Raw genomic sequence first — 15,686 nt, forward strand, 5'->3', positions numbered from 1 at the left:
CCCAGCCTGGTGGCTTCCTTCCCATCTGAGACCGAGCCTTCGTCCCACAGGTGACGGGGCTGGTCCACAAGTGGGCGTGGACTAAGGACGACGTGATCCTCCACAGTCTCCCGCTCCACCACGTGCACGGCGTGGTCAACAAGCTGCTGTGTCCCCTCTGGGTGGGCGCCACCTGTGTGATGCTGCCCGAGTTCAGCGCAGAGCTGGTAAGCAGGGGATGGGCTGCGGGCATGGCTGGATCTGGGCGCCAGAGGACCAGGGGCGCCTTGCTCGGCAGTGAGACCCTGTGGCTGTGTGAGTTCTGCGTTGCTGCTGTAACAAAGGATTACAGACCGGGGCGGGGCGGGGGGCTGACGACAACACACAGATCCCTCACGATTCCCAAGTCAGGAGTCCAAGGTGAGTCTTCCAGGGTGATGTCAGGGTGTGCACAGGGTGGCTCCCATCTGCAGGCTTTGGGACAGGCTGGTCCTGGCTTCCTCCAGCATCGGGCGGCACTGTGCCCTTGGCTCGTGGCCACCTCGCCCCGGGCTCTGCCTGCCTCACGTGGACCCCGTGGTCACATTGGGCCACTTGCGTGTCCAGGGTACCCTCCCTCCTCAAAAGCTTTAACCGCAGGTACAGAGCCCCTTTTGCCACACGAGGTGACGTATCCATGTTGATTAAGAATCGGACGTTGGGGTCCGTGGCTCAGCCAACCGCACCGGCTCTCCTTCGTTCCACAGCGGGAGGTCCAGCTGGGGCCTCGTTGTCGGGCCTCCCGTGTGCCGGTCCTCACGGCGTGTTCCTCCCCTGAGGCTCTCGGCCTCACTCTGCCCTTCATCCGTTTGTGTTGTTTCTTAGCTGCGGGGTCCTTGGTGGTGTTAAGTGAACAGAGAGTCTGCAGCTTTGAGATGGCTGAGGCCCCGCCCACTTTCTAGACAGACAGACCCGTCTGGAGCGATGGTCCTGGCACGCACATGCCTCTTCCCGGCGGGACTGGGCCCTTCCCGTCCTCTCTCTCCGCCCTGCTCCCCCCACCCCTGGCCACACGGCTGCCCTGAACGGACTCGCTGGAACGGACTTGACGTTTCAGCCCTTCGCACCGTGCTCAGGTTCATTCCTGTGCTGCCCTGAGGCTCCCTTGGTCTCTTGTGTCACCGTGTTGGGTCCCACTGCTTACCCGTGCTGCCATCGAAGGACATGGTTTCCAGTCCGAGGACATTGTGAGTCAGGCCGCTGAGGACACTCTCGTAAGGCTCTTTCTGTGGACGTGTCTCTCGGCCGTGACCTGCCACGGACACGCGTGTGGAAGGGCGCTTACCGCCACCGGCAAGGCGTGAGGGTGGCTCCGTGTCCTTGCGCATATTGGCATTGCGGTCGAGTGGCTCTCAGCTGTCGCAGCGAGACGGTTGGATTTGTGCCCGTGTGTGTGTTTTTGCTTCCTTCTCTTGAGGTGTGATGCCCAGATAGTGTGTATTTCGCCGCGTTGCGGTGAGTGTGCGTGTGCGAGGCCCGCTGTCCCCGCCCTGCGAGGCTGGCCGTGCCCCCTTCTGGCCCCCCCCCACCGGACGCAGCCACCTCTTCTGTCGTCCTGCTCTAGGGCAGTTGGTCTCCTGAGCCTCACGAGTGATGGGGGCACAGAGACTGCCGTCCCTGACCGTTCTTGAGATGTGTCCGCGTTCACGCGACAGTGGCTCATCCCTTCTCTGCTTCTGTCCCTCCATTCTCCTGTTGGGCGACATTGGGTGCTTTCCACTTCGGCTTTATGAGTAAAGCTGCCAGGACATCGTCATGGAACTTCCTGCAGGGACAGATTTTCCTTTCCTTGGGGTACATACCCCAGGGTAGGACTGCTGGGTCAGGACGTCGTGTGCGTTTGACTTCAGGAGGAACTGCCGAACCGTGGCTTCTGCTCCCTGCTATTGTCGGCAGCGAGGAGGGGGGCAGCACAGCACACTTGTCCAGGGTTTTGCATTTCAGCCACCTTCCTGCGTGCCCAGCACCACCCTGTTTTTGTTATAAAATTCGCGTTTCTCCTGAGCACTTTTTCATATGTTGTTGGCCATTCGAAATCTCTTTGAGGTGTTTTTTTTTACTATTGACTTGTAGGTCTTCTTTATACAATCTGGGTAGAAGGCCTTGGTCAGAATTACACGCTATGAACCTTTCCCCAGTCTGGTGTTTCACAAATGGTGTCTTTTTTAACACTGTCTTGTGATACAGACAATTTTTACTTCTGTAACTCTGATCTGGAACTGGTGACCGTCGTGGACATCCTTGACTCACGGTCTCGAGGAAAGCGTTGACGGTTCCCGGTTCAGTGTGATGCTAGCTGCTGGGTTTGTAGATGCCGTTTACCAGCTGAGGATGTCCCTGTCGCGTCCCTGTCTGCGGAGACTTCTTCTCTTAGAGGGGACAGGGTATCACAGGTGTCTTACCTATCGCGATGATCACACAGCCTCTTCCCCCTTGATTTGCTTATTATCTCTTTCTCCCTTTAGTCTGCTAACACGGCTGGTTATGCTGATCAAAGGTTTTCACGTTTCTAGCTTCCTAACCTTGCGGCCCAGACTTCCCGTGGTCGGGACGTGGTGTCCTTTTATGTGTTGCTGGGTTTGATTTACTGACGTTCTGTTAAGGCTTTTGCATCTGTGTTGATGAGGAAGGCAGGTCTGTAGCCCTCTGGGGCGTCCTCGCTGGGCTTCTGTGTCGGGGCCGTGCTCCCCTCGGGAAGGGCCTCTTCCCCCACCGGGCAGGTTGGTGTTAAGGCTGCGGCTGTCCCTCCCATGAGGTTTGCTCAAACTCACCACGGAAGCCATCCAGGCCAGACCTCTCCAGGAAGGCTTTTAGCGAAGGGTTCCGTTTCTTTAACGGATTCAAGACTTCTAATGGTTCCTATTTTGTTTCTTGTGTCAGTTTTGGTAAGTTTTTGTGTTTATTTTACTTGTGCTTATTTTCTATTTCTGAGAGAGAGAGAGTGTGGCTGGGGGGGTGTTGGGGGGGGAGGGACAGAGAGAAAATCACAAGCAGGCTCCACACTTAACACAGAGCCCGACATGGGGCTCCATACCACGACCCTGGGATCGTGACCTGAGCCGAAATCAAGAGTCAGGTCCTCAGGGCACCTGAGTAGCTCCGTCGATTAAGCATTTGACTTTGGCTCAGGTCATGATCTCACAGCTTGTGGGTTTGAGCCCCATGTCGGTTTCTGCGCTGACAGCTCAGAGCCTGGAGCCTACTTCAGATTCTATGTCTCCCTCTCTCTCTGCCCCTCCCCGCTCGCATTCTCTCTCTCTCTCTCTCAAAATTAAACAAACAGTAAAAAAAAAAAAAAACAAGGTCAGGCACTCAACCAACTGAACCACTCGGGTACCCCATTTTTGTTTCTAAAAGAAATTGTGCACCGTTAAAATTGTGAAGCGCATTGGCATGAAGGAGTTCGTGCTTCTCTCCCTGTCCTTCCGGGGTGCCTGGGCTCTGAGGTGGTGTCTCCTTTAACTCTGATGTTGGCGGTTGGCGCTTTTGTTCTGTCCTCTTGATCGTTCCTGTGTTCGGGCTCGCAGTCCTGTCAGTCTTTTCTTTCCTCCAATGCACCCGTGCTGCTTTAAACAGTCCGGAGTCCGTAACTTGCACAGTGATGACCCGGCCTTCCCTTGTGGGGTGCTCCCCCTGCCCCCCCGCTGGCTCGTGAGCCTCCCAGCTCGTTTCCCTGAACTGTGTCGCGTCTTTCCTGCGGCTGTCGACGCGTTGTTCACGCCATGCAAGTCACCACCGTAAATGATTCAGGGAGTCTTCATAAATGTGGTCTCTCGGGCTTTGTCTCAACCCCTGCTCCCACGCGGTGACCGCCATCCACCGCCTTCCCCGCGCATTCCCCTTCCTGGACGCTGCACGTACGGGGAGTCCTACCGCCCGCAGTGTCCTGTGTCCGGCTTCTGTCACTGCGCACAATGTCTCCACTCAATCCGCGTTGCAGCGTGGGGGTCAGCGGCCCCCGTCGTGCGGCCGCACGTGCTCCGCTCGCCCCTGAACCGTCCGTCGGGCCCGTGGGAGACTCGTAGTTTTGCCCGGTGGGAGCGGCGCTACCGTGAGCGTTCGCACGCAAACCCTTGTGTGGACCTGTCTCCGTTTGCCTTACAGGGATCTGCAGGGACAGGATCGCCACATCGCGGCACGGGTTTACATTTTGTGTTTTCCGAAACCGCCAACCTGTTTTCCAGTTCCGTTCTTTCCTGGTTTATGTTTTCACCCGAGTGTGCGGGGACCTCAGTTTCTCCACATCCTCACCAGCACTTGTTGGAAGTTACCACTACGCTCACTGTGGAGGATGTGCAGTGAGATCCCTCGTGGTTCCGATCTGCATTTCCTTACTGACCAGTCAGGTGGAGCGATGTTTCACGGTTTATTTGCACCCCTGTATCTTCGGTGAGCCGTCTGTCTAGGTTTTTTGCCCCTTCTTAAATTGGGTTGTTTATCTTACTGAGTCGTAAGCGTTCTTCATATGTTCTGGATGTAAGTCTTTTATCAGATGGATGGTTTGCAAACATTTCCTCCCGGTCTGGCTTGTCTTTTTATTGCCTTAATGGTATCTTCTGAAACACGTGTTTTGGTGAAATCCATCGTATCCGTTCATTTCGTAGATCGCACTTGTGGCCTGACCGCTGAGAAATCTTTGCCCAACCAAGATCATGAAGATTTTTTTCCAGAAGTTTTATGGTTTGAGCTCATGCATTTAGGTCTCTGATTCACTCGGGGTTAACTTTTGGGCGCGGTGAGGGTCTCAGATTCATCCTTTACGGGTACGTGTTCAGTTGTCCTAGCACTGTCCGCTGGAAAGATGACCTCTCCCCGGCTGAAGGGGGGCTCCCTTGTCGACACCCAGTTGGCCGTGCGTGGTGGTCTGTTTCCGGGCGCTGGTCGGCCCGTATCTGGGGGTCTGAGCTTGGACCAGCAGCATGCTGCGTTGGCCACCGTTGCTTTAGAGCAGGTCGGGAGTTGAGAGCTGTGAGTCGTCCACGCTTGCTCTCCCTTGTCACAGTTGTTTCGGCTCTGCTGGGTCCTTACCCTCCCACGTGAATGCGGCCAGGGGCCTGGGGCCCTGGGGGACGTGGTGACGCTGCGGCCAGGCGGCAGAGGACCGCCGTCTCGTCAGTGCTGCGGCTGCCGGGCCGCCGTTTCCTCGGTCGCCCGTGCGTCGCCCGCACTGCTCTGTCTCCTGTCCTGTCCCGTCACTGTCAGTGTAGACCTTTGCCACCGGCCTGTGCCCAACTGCTTCTGTCCTTCTGTGCCTTCCTATCCGTGTCTGAGTCTGTCCGGGGAACTCGTGACTTTGGACAGTATGTCTCCTGGTTTTGTGATGGTTCTTTTTTGTATTTCCACATTCCCGATGAGATTCTTGATTTTCTCTTGTTTTGTTCACCTTTTCTTCAAAATTCTGTAGCCTGTTTGTTGTAATCGCTTCCAGTTCCCGGTCTGATAATTCCAACATCTGGATCTTTGAGGCTCTGCTCAAAGACATTTTTTTTCCTAATTATGGGTCACATCTTCCTGTTTCCTTACGTGCTTTGTCACGTGGGGGTGCCCATCATTGTCTGTAAAGGAACGGTATTGTTTCCCTGAGAGCCCAGTCAGGGGGCAGCGTGTGAGGTGCCAGGCCCTCGAATGCCATGGGCCGAGGTCTGCATGTGTCCGGGGCACCGGGGGCCCAGTGCCGTGAGCTCTGCGCCCCCCCCACCCCCCCATGACCGGGGCTTACGCGGCAGCGCCGCGGGGAGGGGAGCCGCGGAGGGAGTGTGCTGCCCCAGCTGCCTCCAGGACTAGGCGACACGTGAAGCGCTTTTGTACGAAAGCAAGAAGCGTCTGTTGCCCAGTGACACAAAATGCACGTGCCTTTCCGATGAGCCGGGACGGTGGCGCATTCACCACCTCTGTTGGCGCCAGGCGCTGTGCTGACCCGGGGCTCACCGGTGCCCCTCGGGAGGGCGTGAGGTGCCCCGCCGCTGCTGACACCGGGCCGACGCCGGAGCCGCGCCCCCTCTCGCGACTTGCCGTCCCCCACAGGTCACCCTGCAGCAGACACCAGTGTCGCTGGCACAGCGGGTCCACGGAGTGGCCAGAGGCTGTGTCACCCCGTGAAAGTGACGGGAGCCGCTTACGGGCCCCTCAGAGCCGAAGGAAAGGAGCGGTCTCCACAAAGAAAACTGTTCTGGAAGCAGATGGCACGTGTCTGAGCGCGCGCGCGCGCGCGCGCGTGTGTGTGTGTGGTTTCTCACGTTTTTGCCGTATCCCTCTTTTTTCCTTTTTAGGTTTGGGAAAAGCTCTTAAGTTCTGAAGCTCCACGAATTAACGTATTTATGGCGGTGCCTACAATATATGCCAAGTTGATGGATTATTATGACAAACATTTCACTCAGCCTCACGTCCAGGATTTTGTACGTGCGGTCTGTGAGGAGAAAATTAGGTAGGTGAAAACAGTCCCCTCTCCTACCCAGAAAGTCTGAAAGATCACACATGTAACTTACTTCCAGTAAAGCAGTTCTAGGTTTTAGGAGGCAGCACTTTCCCTTTCCTGTAGAGTCTACATCTAGCCGTTTGTACTTTCCGCACGTCCGTCCGTATTGTATCTCGCTGCGTGTCTGTCCAGGTGCGGCTGTCTCTCTGCCGGCCTGTCTGTCTGTCTGGTGGTCCAGTCTGAAGGAAGAGGGCTGCCCCATCCACTCTGACCCCTCGTGAGCATGGCTCCTCGCAGTCCCCCATCGTCTCTCTCCGCCGTGGTCTCTAGCTCTGGCCCCTGAGCGCCCCCCCCCCTCCAGAGCACCCCCACCCCTGCCCTCCCACATCCCTGGACAAACACGCTTCCTGACAGAGACACGCAGGATCTCTGGGCCCTTCGGCGGCGTGAGGCTTCTTCCGCTCCGTCTCGTGCACCTGCAGACACCGCACGCTTCTCCCTGCTTGTCGCTGCAGTGGGAGTCCTGAGAGTCCGTGACTTTTCACAGGACCGGCAGGCACACGTCACCCGAGTGTGGCTCCAGGAGGCCAGCACAGCCAGTCAGCGGAACACCGAGTGAGCCGCGGCGCCAGCCTGACCTTGAAATCTGTGCGCGTGTCCCTGTGGCTTCCGCCCCACTCCACGCCCCTGGTTCCCGCTTCTTAGGAGGAGCACAGGAGGGTCGTCCACCGTGCTTCCTGGAGAGAATTCCGGATTATCCGAGCCAATATCCGACATGGCTGTGATTCTGCCCCCTCCCCCATTGCTTTGCTCCTCATCCGGTGTTGCCTGCCTCCCGCCTCCCATCCCCCTCACGAGGCATCTGGCCCCCAGGACAAGAGCAGCGTCAGTCGTACATGTTCCCCAGACCTAAAGAGCCAAGGGCAAGCGTGGGATCAGAGAGAGGAAACCAGGGTGATTTCCGAGAGGCAGAGGCCCCCAGGCCTCACCGGCTTGGGCTCGTGGTGGGGCGGGTCCTCGTGAGCTCACCTCATGAACTAGAAACAGAACCAGCTGTGTGGCAGGGACAGGAGCGCCCCGGGGGGGGGGGCTGCCTGAGCGACTGTCCCCTCCGCGAGCCAGCCGGCTACAGCAGCGCCCATCCGTGGGCCGTGTGCTTCCGGCGGCCTCTCGCCCTCTGACCTGGAAGCGGTTTCTCCCAAACCAAAGCCTTACTACCTCTGCTGAGGTTTGGGCTGGTTCATAAATGGCGTATTGCTCGCAGAGAATGCCTTCAAAGACCCTAAAGTTATTTTTTTACTTCAATTACCCATTCCTTTGAAAGACTCGTTTGCACCCTAAGATACACCCGACAAATTCATTTCAAAAAACAGAGTTAGAATTTAGCCCGCAACTACTGCTCACGTCCTGAACCGTAGGGCAGTGGCGGCGAGTGAAGAGCTGTGTGTGTCCACTTGCGGTCCCTAAGACCGTCTGTCCCCTTCGTGCCGGCAGGTTGATGGTTTCGGGGTCCGCCGCCCTGCCCCTGCCTGTGCTGGAGAAGTGGCAAAGGCTCACCGGCCACACTTTGCTGGAGCGGTATGGGATGACGGAGATCGGCATGGCCCTGTCCAACCCCCTGACCACGGCTCGCACGCCAGGTACCCACCAGCCGCGTCCTCTCCCTCCCTGTGCCCCGAGCCCTCGGGGGGCGGGGGGGCGGGTGGTCTGGGGAGCGCGCTGCCCTGCTGGGCCAGAGAACTGTCTTGGGGTGTTGGCCAGGTGGTTGGGGCCTGTGCCCCTGCCACTTCCGCGCAGACCAGGCTTGCCGCTGGCCAGAGCGTCCCATCCAGGAACCACGCAGGGTATAGGGGCAGGGGTGAGGGAGCCCTCTATCTGTCTGGATGACCTTTCCTAAGTCCAGCCTTTTCTCCGGCGCCCCACTCCGACTTCAGCTCAGACTTTCACATCCCGGGTCCTTAGCAAGGAATCCGCAGCGGAGCCCAAGCCCAGGAGGTGAACGTGCCCCGTTTCTGTTCTCAGCTCCCTCCCCGTCCTCACAAGGCACCCCCTCCATGGTGTCCACAACACGAGAGGGATCGCATTTAGAAATAAGACCAAACACTTCTGTGTCTGTGATTATATCCACACATGCATGTATCTCGCACGTACGATAAAACTCACCGTGTCCACGTTCAGTCTGTGAGTCGGAAACACACCTAACCATGTAGCCCGTATCACACTCGAGACGCAGAAACGTCCGATGCCGCAGACCCTCCCCTTGTGCGTGCTCGGCACCCCACCCCCCCAACCCAGGCCGGGCAGGCATACACCTTGTCTCTGTGCTTTTCCTGGAATGTCCTACAGGACGTGGCCTTTCGGGTCCCTTCACGGGGTGTGGCGTCCACATGGACACGTGTCCTTTCCTGCGCCGAGCGGAATTCCGCGGTGCGCACCGGCCGCTGTTTGCTACCGCTTCGCCAGCTGAAGGACACTGGGCTGCGTCTGGTTTGGGCCAGTTACCAGTAGGGCTGTCATAAACGTCTGTGTGCAGGTGCCGTGCGAACACATGCCTCGTGGGAGAGTCCCCAGAGGGGGGTCGTGGGGTCCGAAGGCAGATGAGCACTTGACTGCCCGAGAAGACGCCACACCGCATGCAGAGCGGCTCCTGGCGCTGGGGCGCTCTTACCCATTGGCAGACCGGGACCCTGAGGCTTGGGGGGCGGCAGGGTTGCACACCCGCCGTGCCACAGAGCAGGTATTCGTGCGTGCAGCAGCACGGCCCGGCTTGGAGGCACAGAGAAGGGCACAGAGATGCACAGAGAGCCTTCTGGGCCTTAATTATAAGAGCAGACGCAAGGCCAAGAGCCAAGACCGGGAGCCAGGACAGGAGGGAGTCCACGAGGGAGGCCCCGCGTGGGGCCCACCGCAAATGGGGGGGGGGGGGGGTGGCGGGCAGGGTCCTCAGGTGAGCAGGGAGAGCAGCCGCCCCGGACAGAGGTCACGCAAACGTGCCCAGCTGACCTGGCCGTTTCCGGCCCCCTCTGCGGAAGGGGGATCCCAAAGGCTCTGAAACCTAACATTTATTGGGCAGAAATTCTGGAATCTTCAGTTAGGCTGCAGCTCTCCTCCAGGCCTCAGAGGCCTCGTCGCTCGTCTTACCTTTGAATCAAATACCTGTGACCTTTTTCTGTAACGCAGGCCTCCAGCAGGCGGGTTCGATCCTGTTTGCTTTGGAAAAAAGCAAGTGGCCTCGTTTCTGGAGAAACCAGGTTGACAGGGCGTCCTGGGCACCTTCTGGTCTTGTCTGCGCACCGTGACGCCTGGGCTGGGCTCGCGTCACACTCGGGACCCCCGTACCTGCTCCCGGCTCGGGGTCGCCCCGGGCCGGCCCTCCCTCTCTGCTGCCTGTGTGGCCTCTGAGTGTGGCGCTCTCCGTGGGTCCGGGGACCGCCAGGACCCGTTTTTGCAGGTTCTCACACCCTGACCTGGGCGCCCGGGGCGAGGCCAGCCTTGGAAGAGGGTTGTTTGCTGAGAGTCAGGCTCTGGGTCGGTCTTCCGGTTGTTCCTTCTCCGTGGCCCTCACGTACCATGAAAGGAGATGAATAATTCACAGCCAGGCGCCGCTGGGCCTAATCACACTCTAATTGGCGGTGGAGATCAGAGGCGCCAGCGGCTTCTACAGCCGGCTCGGGGGAGCGCTGACGGCAGCTCCAGCCTTACCGGCCTGTCCCCCCTCTCTCGGGACGGCCGCGGACTGGCCGCCCTCCCCAGACTCCGGACGGAGCCACGGGCCAATTGCGGTTATCTGGGGAGAGCTGAGGACCGTTTTAAAGACTGCGTTTTATGACTGTGCCTGGGGGGGGGCGGGTGGACGCTAGGAGGGGGCGGAGCCGACCCCGCGGGGGCGGGCTGGTGGCTGCCTGTGGTCTGCCCGCCAGCTGGGGTGGGACAGACATGGTTCGGGCTCCAATGCTGACCCCTCCCCCCGCCCCGAACTGTGTCTTCTCTGTGTGGACCTCACCCTGCGGGACGTCAGGCCTCTGAAACCAGGGTCGTCCCTGCCTGGAGGTTTTAGCTGTATTGTCGTGTCCGCGATGCTGTAACGAATCACGATTCCGTCGGCACGTCCGTTCCAAATCTTAACGGCTGGCAGCATTCGCCGTTCAGAGGGAGAAAAGAGCAGAGAGGGGCAGGGGGAGCCGAGGAGGACGGCTTTCTCCTGCTAAAAAATGTTCCAAGGAGAAACCAGTGGGTTGAAAGCTGGGGAGGAGGACGGGGGGCGCTGGCGTTTCTCAGAGAGGAGGACGGACCCCCTTCTGGTAAGAAGCGTGTGTCCGGTCTGTGCTCCCATACGGTGCCAGCGGGTGGTGGCGCGGAGGGCACGGGGCACAGAGACCGCTCCTCCCGGGCGCCTTTTCCACCTGCTGCCCGAGTCCCGCCCTCTGTGATACGGCGGTGCCAGAAAGCGCCGTGTTTGCCGAGTTCTGGGAGCCGCCAGCCCGTCAGCCTCTCTAGACCGGGAGGCCCAGGAAAGGACAGTCTACGCAGCAGAGTTAAACTTGTCACTGCCACAGTCTAAGGGAAAGGGGCCGTTTAATCCAGAAAAGGAGACCTCGAGGTCCCCTGGCAAGTGCGTCTAGACTGCGTGTGGAACACTGCATCTGGTCTCCACTGCGCCCAGGGGATGCCAAGCCCGGCGCCAGGAGGAGGGGGCTGGAGGGGCTGGGTTCAGAGGCTGCTTCTTGTGTCTGGTATCCGTGTCTCACGCTGGGGAGGAGACTCCCTCGCTTCCCGTGTGGCGTCTCGAGAGTCCTGTTGCCTGCGCGGCTGCGGGCTCCATGCACGTGCACTGCTAGCAGGACTGGGGAGGACCCGTGTCTCAGGTCCTCGTAGAAGCGTCCGGAGCAGGCAGACCCGCCGAGGCAGCCGATGAACGGTTGTGGGGGTGGGGGAGAACGCGTGACTGCTGACGCCTCTGGTTTCCGCCCGGTGACTGCAAGTTCTGGAGCCATTGGCGGTTACGGTTGCCCCACGTCACAGACGCTGAGCGTTTGGTCTCGGGACCTCCGCCACAACGGTCCTTCACCGTGGGGACTTGCGCGTTGCCCTCAGCGCACGGCAGACCGCTGCCCCCGTGCTCCGGAACACACCGAGCAAACCATGGGTGCCTAATAAATGAACCAGAAGGCGGGTGACAGGCTTCCCTGCCTGCTTCGTCCCTCCTGGGCCTTCTGCACACAGGTGTTCCGTGGTGACCCCGGGGACAGGCCACCGACGCATGTGCCCTTACAGCAGAGCTAGGTGCTGGAGGGGGAGGTGGTGGCAGCCCCAGCCTTCGGCCCGGGTGCCCAGAGCCTCCCTAAGGTGACTGGGTCCCCTCGCTCTGGCATCTACCATCTTCTGTGCAGGACGTCCAGGCGGGCAGCCCCCTCCTTGTCTGTCTTTGCAGGTTCCGTGGGGACCCCGCTGCCAGGTGTGGAGGTACGCATTGTGTCAGAAAACCCCAAGAAGGACGGCTATCCCTACGTGCTCCACGCGGAAGGAAATGAGAAGGAGACAAAGGTGGGCCACTGCCCTGTGCTCCGCTGGTGGCACACGGGTGTCCCACGGCCAGGACCGCCCAGCAGGCCAGAGGTTGAAGGTCTCTTCCTTGGGGCCCCGACACAGGTTCAGGCTGGTGTTTCCTGAGGGCACCCACTGGTGTTTCCGGGCACCATGCCCTATGGACAGTGTGCAGAGCAGGGCCAAGGCCAGCTGGGCCCCGACCTCCAGACTCTGCCCGCCCCCTCAGGCTCCATCCACTGTGGGTCGTGACAGCCTCTGGACGGCCCTTGTTGAAACAGGTTGTTAGAGGCACCCTCTGGTTCACAGCGCTGGGCTGGCGGGGCCCTGTCTCCACTCAGTAAACCCAGGCTGGGTGTGGCTGGTTCCTTGCGAGGCCACCACGGGCAGCTCACGGGGCCCCGAGAACGAAGGCTGCCGCCAACCGCTGGAATCTGGTGGCTTTGCTGTTACTCTAGGTTGACCAGGGTGAGGAAGGGGATACTACTTACTGTCTTATTTCAGTGAAGTTTCTAGTAGCTGCAAATCTGATCGTCGGTGAGTAGAAACCACAGAAAAGTTGAGGGTCGGTGGGACTGGAACCTCGATGTAAAAGGAAATCACCTTCTCTATAGCCAATGCCCATACTAGACGTCCGTGTGACTGATCTCCACTGGACCCACGTGTCAGCTTCTGTCCCTGGAGAGGTGGCTCCCAGCTCCGTACCTGTGCCAGGCCTTGCCCTGTGACCTTGCCCCGTGGCCTCAGTTTCCGTGTCTGGAGTGAGAGGTCGAGGAGACGGTCAAGCAAGCGGGTGGAGCTGGTGGTTCAGGTGTAGTGCTACGAACGTGTTCACAGTGAAGAAGTAGGTGTTCCGTTTACCCAAGAAGACCCCGCCCCTGGGCCCCCGTGGGGAGGGTCAGCCCTCGGCACGGCACGTCGCCCGGCTCCCAGTCGCGGTGTTCCCGGGGCCTGTGTAGCCTGACGGTCCTTGCTGCTTCTCTGGCCAGAACCCAGCACCGGGAATGAGGCGTGAGTGGCCGGGCGGCAGGGGGCGCCAGGGTCTCTGCACCGTACAGGGGAGCCCTGGGGAAGACAGGAGCAGGGAACAGCTGGGCCCAGCCGTGCTTCCCAGATGGCGGGAAGATTCCGTGTTTGCTCTCACGGGCCCGGAGCAAGGCGGGGAGGGGCGCACGCCTGTGACGCCCAGTGGCTGCGGCAGCCGGGTGGTGCCCGTGTCTGAGAAGGTCCCTGACGGCTCCAGAGGGCGGCTCACGTGCCCGGGCCTGTGAGTGCCAGCCCTCGTCGCGTCTGCCGGGGCACCGAATGGGCTCTCGCTGCCGGTCCTCAGCGTGTGTCCTCGTCTCCCCGTCGCGGGCCGCCCTGGCTGTGGCTGCTTGCTGACGTGGCCGGAAGCCCGGGGACACCCAAGTGTCCCGCCGTCCGCAGCTCTGAGCTGGCGCTTCCCAAGCCTGCAGCTTTGTCTGGCGGGACCTCGGGCTCCCCTGCCCGGACGCTTCTCTGGATGCGCAGGAAGTGGCTCCGTCTTCTCGGTGTCTGTCTCGCCCGGCTGCCGGGCCGCGGTCAAGGCCGCACCTGCCTGGAGGACCCGGCAGCTTTGTTTGCTGTGGTGCATCTTCCACGTGCCACGGCCGCCCAGCCGGCGTCGCCTTTAAACCTACAAGCACGTCGCGCGGCGTCTGTTTTCCAAGTGCTCACTTTCAAGAGAGCCAAGCACCGGCCAGCACCAGTGAGGTCCGGCAGCAGACAGGTGGCTTCCCGGCTGTATGTGACACGCTGGCCTGCACACGAAACGTCGTCTCTCGCCGAGAACGCAGACACACCGCGTGTGGTGTTGCGGCTGGCGCGGGGCGGTGGCAGCGAGCTCTGCTTCCCTGGTTTCCCCTTAAAAATTAATTACCTTGTTGTCTGTCCATATGCGGGCTGTCGCTCCGGACAGCAGCCTGCTCGGCCGCCTGTCCTCCTGACGGCCACCAGCCTCTCCTGGGCTCCCCTCCGCTCCTTCCCCCCCGCCCCCGCCTGTCCCTGCCATCTGTCGCCGCTGTGTGCCACCGACGGCCGAACGCGGCCTGCGGCAGGGCGAGGACTGGGGGCGGAGAGCCGGAGGGCCCGCTCGTGCTCTGGCCTTCGGTGGGGGCTGGGGTGACCAGGCTGTCCCCGCAGAGGCGCTCCCCTCCGACAGACAGACCGTCATCTGCCACGTGTCCCCCGCCTCGTGGATGCAGTGGGCTTACCGACTCTGTGTCGAGGGCCAGGAAGGACATGGCCATACCCCGATGCGGGAACCTTCACGGGAAGGCCAGCGGCGCCTGATGGGCAGGATGGACGGGCCGGATGAGTGTCTGCCAGCCCTTAGCTGCCCCGTGCCTCTCTCCCCCCGCCTGCACCAGCGCCGGCCCCACGTGCCCTTGAAGGGCGCGCTCAAGCCACGGAAGGCGAGCAGCCGCTCCTTCCTGCCTTGAGCCCGTCCCTGCGTGCCTACCCAGATCCTTCCAGCCCCGAGCAGTGGGCGGCACCAAGTGACACAGCCGTCCATCGGGACACAGTGGGAGCCCGCAGCCAAGGAGGGACCCGGGGCCCTTCGGGGACAGGGGCCCTACCGTGGGTCCTACCCGCCCTCACCGGCCTCCTCGGCCCATAGCCTACCTGCCTGCGTTCCTGCCTCTTACTCCAGCAGGCTTTTCTCCACAGACGGTTGGAACGGATCCCTCACTGTGAACTTGGGCAGGTGTCCGGGCTTGTACCTGGGGGCTTTCTAGCACCTGCCACTGCCAGAGAAAGACATTCAGGCTGCTTCCAGACGGGGAAGGCTCCGTTCCGGTGCTGGTGGTTCTCTAGCATGGCCGCTTGGGGTAAACGGATGGTACCTCTGCGTGGGTGCCCGTGCCCTCGGTCACGTGACAGTCCCACGTGTGGGTCCTCTGAAGACGAAGACGAGGGTCCCCATGAAAACAGCCCAGGCTGTTGGCTGCAGCACGAAGCAGCACTGTGTGTGACTACTGGGCACCCAGGTCTGGGGGTGTGCCCCATCCAACCCGCACCCGCCTATCCTTGGGAACAGCTGGGGCCCCCAGAGCACCGGGTGTGGGCCTTGCTGATCGCCTGCCTACCTCTGAACTCGTCCCAGCAGATGTGGGGTGTTAACTCTGAGTAGGTCTAAGGAATCACAGCAGAAACCCCTGCGGGGCTCTGCTCCCACTTGTGACCCAGTGATCCAGGTGATGGAACGTAGCCTAAGGCAACGTTTATCGCTATGCGCGGTTTTAGATCCTTTATTTCCTGTGATAATGTTCTCATCTGTGTTCCCCTTCCCCCGGCTTATCTTCACTCTTTTTTTTTTTTTTTTTTTTTATAACTTTTGATGTTTATTTGCTTTTGAGAGAGAGAAAGAGCGCAAGGTGACGGCAGGGAGGGGCAGAGAGAGGGAGACACAGAGTCAGAAGTAGGTTCCGGGCTCTGAGCTGTCAGCTCAGAGCCCGACGTGGGTCTCGAACCCACAAGCTGTGAGATCGTGACCTGAGCCAAAGCCAGATGCTTAACCGACAGAGCCTCTTGGGCGCCCTGAGGACCTGACTCTTGATTTCGGCTCAGGTCACGGTCCCAGGGTCATGGTAGGGAGCCCCATGTCGGGCTCTGTGTTAAGCGTGGAGCCTGCTCACGGACCGTGAGATCGTGACCTGAGCTGAAGTCGGACGCTTAGCGAGCTGAG

General features: G+C 60.2%; 1 protein-coding gene across 1 annotated transcript in view; it reads left to right on the forward strand.

Moving 5' to 3' along the window:
- The first annotated feature begins 42 nt into the window (after positions 1 to 42).
- ACSF3 (acyl-CoA synthetase family member 3) overlaps positions 43 to 15,686 on the forward strand; it is a 39,831-nt gene continuing 24,187 nt past the window's right edge. Inside the window, exons 1-4 of the mRNA XM_040443345.1 lie at positions 43 to 206; positions 6,288 to 6,442; positions 7,928 to 8,073; positions 11,865 to 11,977. Of these exons, the coding sequence (XP_040299279.1) occupies positions 180 to 206; positions 6,288 to 6,442; positions 7,928 to 8,073; positions 11,865 to 11,977 (441 nt within the window). The 5' untranslated portion in view covers positions 43 to 179. The remainder of the gene's footprint in view (positions 207 to 6,287; positions 6,443 to 7,927; positions 8,074 to 11,864; positions 11,978 to 15,686) is intronic.

This window comes from Herpailurus yagouaroundi, unplaced genomic scaffold (assembly GCF_014898765.1).
Source record: "Herpailurus yagouaroundi ecotype Mexico unplaced genomic scaffold, PumYag 190, whole genome shotgun sequence".
In the NCBI taxonomy this organism is placed as follows: domain Eukaryota; kingdom Metazoa; phylum Chordata; class Mammalia; order Carnivora; family Felidae; genus Herpailurus; species Herpailurus yagouaroundi.